Source organism: Nesoenas mayeri (genome assembly GCF_963082525.1).
Source record: "Nesoenas mayeri genome assembly, chromosome: 29".
Lineage (NCBI taxonomy): Eukaryota > Metazoa > Chordata > Aves > Columbiformes > Columbidae > Nesoenas > Nesoenas mayeri.
Window position 1 is genome coordinate 1,389,178 of NC_137561.1, and position 8,561 is coordinate 1,397,738.

Below are 8,561 nucleotides of genomic sequence, written 5' to 3' on the forward strand. Positions count from 1 at the left end.
TTTGTAAGTGAGAAGTCCCACAAGGCACCTCACCCCACTGCCTTCTCAGTCACCCGTGTCAAGAAGATGTTGTCAATGAGCTTCAAAACCCTCATTGTCCCCAGCCAGGAACCTGGGAGGGGTGGGACCATAGTCCTGCCCTTGGCCTTGCACAGCCCCACATCACACTGTCCCAGGAAGGGCCCTGGGCAACGTGGGAGGGACAGGATCTGACTTTCCAGGGCTGGGGGTCAGGGCTTGGCCCTTTGGTTAATGAAACACATCCAGGATTACTGAGCATCAGAGACGCCTTCACCTTGCTCTTCCTGACCTGTCATCTCTGCCTCTAGTTTTCTTCTCTAACCAAACCTGGATATTGTTTCCCAGTAGGTTTCCTCAGTGGGACCCATTAACAGTACAAGAAACTTTGGAGTTTGAATCTAACTTTGACTTCTTGAGAAGTTTCTTCACCTTCCTCCAGGGTCTAAGGTCCATGGACTCAGCACCAAACCCACCAGAGGGGTCATTAAAGCACCTTGTGCTGCTCCTGTGCTGCTGAGCTGGGCTGGGCTCCTGGGACACAGGGAGCTCATGGCAGCGGCAGCGCTGCAGAGAGACAGCTCTGCCCAGGAGCAGCTCCTCTGCACACGCAGCAGGGCTGAGGGCTCTGCCTGGGCATCTCAGGAGACGAGCAAGGCAGAGAGAGATTAAGGATGGTCAGGACTGGGAGGATGACTGAGAGCTCACTGGAGGAGAAACCTTTGCAGCCCTTGCCATGGTAAGTCTCTAGTGCAGGGCAGTGCAGCTGTAGGTCCTGGAGGCATCTCCTGAAACTGGCACAGGCACAGCTTGTGGGATCTGTAAGGAGGGGGCTCTTGTCAGGCCATGTTGAACAGCTGTGAAGCCGGGGGAGCACCCAGGGGTGCCCAGGGCTGTCCTGCAGAGCAGGGTCCCTGCACCCCAGGGCTGTGCCGGGCAGGGACTCTGCCGCCTGCCAGGGTCAGCGCTCAGCCTGCCCGGGAGAGCCCATGGCAGCAGCTGTGGGGGGAAGGAGCGACCCCCGGCAGGGCAGGCAGGGAGCTTGTGGGGTTGAAGGGGGCTGTGTGGGTCAGGGCTGCTCAGAGCTCCAGATCCCCCCACAGACATGGCAGAGGGTCCTTCTGAACAAGGACATCAAGACAGCAACAGCTGCCAGGGAAGGAGTCTGTGCTTTCAGTTTTCCACTCTTGCTCGTCTGGATGTGCAGTGAGAGATGGGGATTTATTTCTCTCTTTGGAGCAGACACTGAGACCCCAGTTCTTGTTAGCATGTGTCTGAGCTGCTCCTGAGCCCCTGCACACACAGAGCTGCCCTTGGGCAGTGCCAGGAGGTGTAAGCAGGACAGAGCTGAGCACACAGCGGGTGGGACGGGGTCTGTGACACTGACAGGGAGCAGACCAGGGACAGACACACAGCTGCAGGCAGCACAGACATGGGCAGGGAGAAGGAGATGGACGAGAAATGCTGGAGAGGGGATTCAGGACCCCCTGAATGAGAGAATGAGCTGAAACATCCCTCCATCAGGGAGGTGGTTTTCCATGGGAAATAACATGTTTATTTTCCTCAGAGAAGTCACCCCTAACTTGTCACTGTCTTTTCCTCCTATGACAGGTCCTCATGCCCAGAGGCAGCCAATGTCCAACAGCAGCTCCATCACCCAGTTCCTCCTCCTGCCGTTCACAGACACACGGGAGCTGCAGCTCTTGCACTTCTGGCTCTTCCTGGGCATCTACCTGGCTGCCCTCCTGGGCAACGGCCTCATCATCACCACCATAGCCTGGGACCAGCACCTCCACACCCCCATGTACTTCTTCCTGCTCAACCTTGCCCTCCTCGACCTGGGCTCCATCTCCATCACGGTCCCCAAATCCATGGACAACTCTCTGTGGGATTCCAGGGTCATTTCCTTTGCAGGATGTGCTGCCCAGGTCTTCTTTGTATTTTTCTTGTTTGGTGCAGAGTATTCTCTTCTCACCGTCATGTCGTACGACCGCTACGTTGCCATCTGCAAACCCCTGCACTACGGGACCCTCCTGGGCAGCAGAGCTTGTGTCCACATGGCAGCAGCTGCCTGGGCCGCTGGGTTTCTCAATGTTCTGCTGCACACAGCCAATACATTTTCACTGCCCCTGTGCAAGGGCAATGCCCTGGGACAGTTCTTCTGTGAAATCCCACAGATACTCAAGCTCTCCTGCTCGGGCACCTACCTCAGGGAACTTGGGCTTATTCTGTTTAATGGATCTTTAGTTTTTATGTGTTTGGTGTTCATTGTGGTGTCCTATGTGCAGATCTTGAGGGCCGTGCTGAGGATTCCCTCTGAGCAGGGACGGCACAAAGCCTTTTCCACCTGCCTCCCTCACCTGGCCGTGGTCTCCCTGTTTGTCAGCACTGCTGTATTTGCCCACCTGAAGCCCCCCTCCATCTCTTCACCATTCTTGGACTTGCTGGTGTCTGTTCTGTACTCAGTGGTGCCTCCAGCAGTGAACCCCCTCATCTACAGCATGAGGAACCAGGAGCTCAAGGATGCCCTGTGGAAACTGATGACTGGATTTCTTCTGAAGCTATAAATTGTATCAATCTTCTTCTACATAAGATTATATTCTATCTCATTGGAGGTTAATCCTGTGTGCAGTATTTATTTTTTGTCTCTATTTGTGTTGTTGGTGGTTTTTTGTTTGTTTGGTTGGTTGGTTGTTTTTTTTTATTTTTTATGATAATATTTTAATTTTGTTTGTAATTCACTGCCTGCTTTTCTTTTCACACCAAGTGGCTGTGTCAGTGTTGAATCTTGTTCTCTGTGTTCAAGCAAAATAAAGGGTCCTTCACCACTTTTTCACCGGCATTCTTTCTCCGGGAACTTTCTGGAGCTGCAGGGACAGTTCCTGTGTGCATGGGTGGAAGGGAAAAGAGCTCTCGCATGTCAGCCCTGCCAAGGAGCAGCAGCGCTTGTTCTTCCAGAGCTGTTTTGGTTCCACTCCACACTCTCCTTCTCATCCCTGGTGTTGGTGCAAGGCCTGAGTGCTCTGGCAGCTTGGTCACCGTCTTGCTGTGTGTCAGTCCTGTGGGCACAAGCAGGGACAGGCAATGGGCACTTGTGTCACAGAGCTGGTCTCAGAACAGGCTTTCCACAGAGAAAGGTGATCTCCTCAGGGTAATACACGATGGTTTATATCTTCAATCATATGCTCACGATAGTGTCCCACAGATTCAAACACCATTGTAGAGATAAACAGTGTGTGTGTGCAGGACTGGCACACAGCAGTGTCCTCTCACAGCCAGGCTCCTGCCAGAGACCTGCAGGACCAGCAGAGCAGGGCTGGGCTGTGCCCCTGTGCACTGGACACCCCACAGAAGCTGCCCCAGGGCATCGTCATGGACTGGCCCCTCTTAATCACCATTTCTAGCTCTGGTCTCTCTCCCCCACTCTCAGAGGTTGTTCTTCCCTCCACGGAGGGACACTGAATGAGTAGGTCAGAAATTCATGTCTGCATTTTTCTAATGAAGTGTGAGCACGCACATGATGGATGTGAGGTGAGATGAACCCAGGTGAATACTAACGACACCAGCTATTCCTGGAGGTTCCATGAAGGCCTGTGGGACGCATAGTGTTTCAAGGTCACTTCACGTTGGGACTAACAGCCCACGGGAAACCACCCACTGGGATCTTCTTCCTTGAACTGCGATCTCCGTGTCCATTCCTCATGACGTGGGACATCTCAGATGAGTGCAGAGCAGGTGACACATCACAGGGCTGAGGTGTCTCCCGTCCTTTGGGAGTGACAACAGGAGGCCAAAGGAACACTGTGATTCCTGCCTCTGTGTAAAAGGGACAGAATCTGTCTCTGAGCATCCCCGGGTGCATAAGAATTCCTGAGACTGACATTTCTGTGTGTGACTGTGTGTGACTTCCTTGAGGAAGGAAGATGTCAAGGGCCTGAAGGAGGATTTGAAGAATTAAGGGCTGGTCAGCCTACCTTTGTCCCTGGGAAGGGGATAGGCAGCGTCTTCCTGCACCAGTTTCCGGGAACCTGAAGGACAAGGAACGCGTTGCTGAACCGAAATGAGCGGAAAACACAATGACTCACAAGAAATGCTCTGGACTCATTCCAGATGTTTAGACTCCCAGGAGGGAGCTCAGTGACAGTGCAGCCCATGCAGTTGCATCTGTGTCCCTCACTGAGCAGCACAACAAGTGTGCAGTCACCCCATGGTCCTGCAGCCAACCTGCTCTGCAGAGCATCAGTGCCAGGTTGGGGCTCTGTGGGGAGCACAGGAAGGGGCCAGGAGCACCAGAGCAGATCAGAGGAGGGATGGGGGAGATCAGACAGGAGCTGACCTGGGCTGGAAATTGCCCTGGAGAGAAAAGTACTGGTGTTCAGCTGCCCCAAGATAACACCCAGAGTTTAGGGTGCAGGGCCAGAAGTCCTTGCTGTCCTGGTGCTTCACCAGGCCTGGGAAGTAGCTGGAGAAGGATTGGTGTCCCCCACTTGCCATCTCTTAGTGCATCATCCCTTGTGAAGTGCAGAATGGAAAGCAAGTCTGGGACCCTGTGTCAGGACTTGCACTGAAGAAAGTGTTCACCCAGAAGCCACATCCTTTTGCTCTGGTACTTCAGTCCTGGTGCTCATCACATGTCCTTAAGACAAACTTATGCACCCGTCTTGTCAACTTTACCCCAAAAGTCTGCCCTAGATAAGGTTCATGAGCTGGGGCCAAGCTGGAGATCTGGGGTCCAGCTGTGACCAGAGGAAGGACAAGGCCTGTCCTGGGTCCTCTAAAAGGGCTGGCAGCCTCTGTGATCTCCACCAGAAAAGGCAGCATGCAGGAAACTGGAGACCATCCCCATACCCAGTGGAGGCCATTAGGAAGAGTTCCTCTCTCCAAATATCCAGCCCAGCTTGTTGCTGCATGAACAACCAGGAGAAACTGCCCCTCGACCCTCATTCCAGACCCCATCTCCTCCACCCCACACAGGCAGTGGTCTCCCCCTTGGCACTGAGGTGGTTCCAGGGACCCAAGAGACACCTGTAGGAGGAGATGTTGGGTGGGGATATGGTGTCCTTCAGTGCTCCTCATGGTACCTCCTGCTGGGCTTTGTGCCACTGGTCACAACCCTCTGAGCCTGGATGTTCAGCCAGTTCTCAGTGGTGCTGAGCAGGAACATGCCCACGAGCACATTGGGCTGCACTGGGAGGAGCGTGGCCACCCACACAAGAGCAGTTATTGCCCATCGTGACTCAGCACTGGTGTGGTCACATCTGGAGCCGTGTGTCCCAGTGTGAGGTTCCCCATTCTGGAGGAACGGGAGGAGCTGTCGTGTGGCCAGAGAACATCTGGGTCACGTGTGGAGATGTTGAGCGACAGCAGATGTGGAGAGACAGCAGCACAGGTGGGGACACACTGGGCTGAGAACAAGGTGGGGAAGCACATGGGGTGTCTGCAGCCTGTGGGGAAACAGCCACAGGCCTGGGACAGTGCAGGATGGACCATAGTGGACATGGCCAAGGGCACAGGCAAAGCTGGATGTCCCTGAAAGAGCCAAGGTCTTTGTCCCCTTGGCTATGGCTGATGTCCCTGCCAGCGAGGCCTAAGAGGAGACACATGGTTGTCATGGCCATGGCACCCCATTGCCTCCTTGCACCCCCAGGGAGTGTCACACCATTGTCCTGCACTGGGCATCGCACTCCCCACAGCCCCAGGAAGAGCCCTGAGCCACACGTGAGGGACAGGATCTCCCTTCCAGGGGCAGGGGCTCAAGGCTTGGCCATTGTCCTTCATCAGACAAACCAAGGGCTTTCTCAGCATCAGAGCTGCTGCACTTTGCCTTTGCCTGATGCAATCACTGCCTCCAATTATCTGCTCTAACGAGTCCCTGGGAGGCTTTGTCAGTAACAGCCCTCAGTGGGGCCCATTAATGCTTCAAGGTACTTTGGAGTTTGCTTCTGGCTTGGACTTCTTGAGCAGATTCTTCAGTCTGTGCTTGGTATCTGAGGTTCATGGACTCAGCACCAAATACACCATGGGGCTCATTAAAACACAGAAAGCCATAATGAGTGATGTTTCTTTCCCTAATTTCCTTCACATCTTCCAGACTTGTACAACTAACTGTAGAGGTTTCAATGGGACACTTGCTGATGAAGGTTTCAAAGACAACTTAATGAAGGAGGTTTTTTCCTTTCAGGGTGTTTTCTGTCATTTTCCAGTGTATAGGAGAAGTAAGAGCAGCATTCTATACTGGACATTGGTCCCGAAGGGTCTCCTGAAGACATCTGGACAGGCAGGAGAACAGTCCTTGAGGCTGGACACTGTATGGACAACCTGGCTCCTCACCCCCACCCCCAGTCTGCCGCTTCCCTCATTGGCCACCAGAGATTGCATCACTTTTCCTCCATCAGACTTCTCCACTGAGCTCTGCAGGAGATGCTGCAGCTCCTGTGCACCAGCTCCACCTGCTCTCCTGTGCAAACACTGCACAGTTCAATCAACAGCAAAACACTTTCCTCAGCTGTGTGTGTAAGTGGATCTGGTGAGGTCCAGCATCCACAAGGGACACCCACACAAGAACTGCTTTAGACAGAGAGACAGGAGAGGATAGAAATAAACACAATGAACGTGTTGGCTGCCATGTTATTTAGAGCTCTGAAGAACGGGGCAAGTTTGTAACTCCCTGAAGCTCAAAGCAGAAACCAGACAGTTGAGAGGCCACTGAATGACCAAAGAGCAAGTGGAGGAGAAACCTGGGAGCACTGGGAAGGGCAAACGTCCAGACAGGGCTGGAAAGTTGTCCTTGGACAGGGACATTGAATCAGGAGAGGTGGGAACTCCTGAATGACGAGGGAGATATAATAATGGAGTGTTGGTAATAGAAGTACAGGGGAAGACCAATATTTCTTCTCCTCCGCTTAGTACATCAGTCATCACTTGTCTCACCATAAACAGCCAGGGCCATTTTAGGGGCCCAGTGTACCTGAGGTGCTGGGCTGGGATTGGCATCTATTACACAGGACCTGGGGAGACCAGAGCACCATGCAGTGCAGGTGGAGCCTGGGCAGGGGTTCCCGGGGCATCTACACTGGCACCAGGTGTTTGTGTCCCTGGAGCTGAAGACAGTTGTGTCCTAAATCCGTCCCAAGTTCTGGAAAACTATTTCATTAACTGCCACCAGATGGCCCTACAAGCATGAAGCCAAGATCATGTTGTGTCTTGCACAGCGCCCCATGCCCTCTGAACCTGCCCTGCCCAGGACTCCTCACACGTTGCCCAGAGCGAGTCACACTGAGGTGTTGGCTGGTTCCCTGGCTGAGATGTTGGTTTAGATGGTCACCTACAGCACAGGTGGGTCCTGCCCCATCATCGCCTGCTCTGCTCCAGTCTGAAACAGAGCCCAACATCACAATGGGATCATGAGAGAACTGAGGCTGAAGGGACCTCAGGAGTCTGCAGTCCAACCCGTCACCAACTGGGTCACACCAAGGTGTTCAAGCCTTGATTCAATCAGAGCTTTAGCAGGACTAGAGAAGTGATCATCCCTTTGTACTGGGCACTGGTGAGGCTGCACCTTGAATCCTGGGGTCAGTTTGAGGCCCCTCATGGCAAGGAAGACATTGAGGTGCTGGAGAGAGTTCAGAGGAGGGTGAAAAGGCTGGTGAAGGGTCTGGAGCAACAGTCTCACGAGGAGCGGCTGAGGGAGCTGGGGCTGTTCAGCCTGGAGAACAGGAGGCTGAGGAGAGACCTTATTGCTGTCTACAGCTACCTGAAAGGAGGTTTTATCATGGAGGGTGTTGGTCTCTTCTCCCAAGGAGCAAGTGATAGGACAAGAGGAAATGGCCTCAAGTTACGCACGGAGAGGTTTAGATTGGATATTAGGAAAAAATTCTTTAGGGAAAGGGTTTTGAAGTCTCACGTCACACCAGCCAGTTCCACCAGCCCCTGTCTGTCCCTTTCCAGACCAAAACTCTTCTCCATATCCCAACCTTCCAGGCGAGTTTCTGGGACACAGCAAATGCTGTCCAGATCCTCTGGGCCTGTTCAGAGAGAGCAGCTTGACAACATGTTGATGGGCTCTCTGTGCGCCTCAAAGCCTTCCTGAACATTTTTCTCTATGTCCCCCTTGTACCAAACCTTTCTGGTCCTTGAGCTGTACATGAGGGTTTGAACAGGGATGTGGGGATGGAGTAGAAAAAAGGCTTTGTTAGTCTGTCTTGTGAGGGCTGTTCTGGGCATCCCACAGTCCAGGATGAGGGTGCTGGAGAAACCAGTGGCATTGGTGAGAGGTCCAGGAGGAGAAGGCCTTGTGCCTCTCTACACTGGGGCAGAGAGCAGTGATGCATTCATGGGATGCCCATGTGAACAGGAAGGGGACAAATGGCTCTAAAATGCCTTCCAGCCAGTTCTTTACCCATCGCACATACACCATCCAGGCCACGAGCTGCAGCTTCTCCAGGAGATGCTGTGAGACACGGTGTCACAGGCTTCACTGCAGTCTAAGGACACAACACCCACAGCCCGTGTGGCGCATTCACTGCCCACGACAGACTTTCCCT

General features: G+C 53.4%; 1 protein-coding gene across 1 annotated transcript; it reads left to right on the top strand.

The window, feature by feature from the left end:
- Positions 1 to 1,652: 1,652 nt before the first annotated feature.
- LOC308050596 (olfactory receptor 14J1-like) lies at positions 1,653 to 3,089 on the top strand (the record flags this gene model as incomplete). Its single annotated transcript, XM_080360758.1, has 1 exon — positions 1,653 to 3,089. The coding sequence occupies one exon, from the start codon at positions 1,653 to 1,655 to the stop codon at positions 2,583 to 2,585; it is 933 nt and encodes a 310-aa protein (XP_080216884.1). The 3' UTR covers positions 2,586 to 3,089.
- Between the last annotated feature and the right edge of the window lie 5,472 nt (positions 3,090 to 8,561).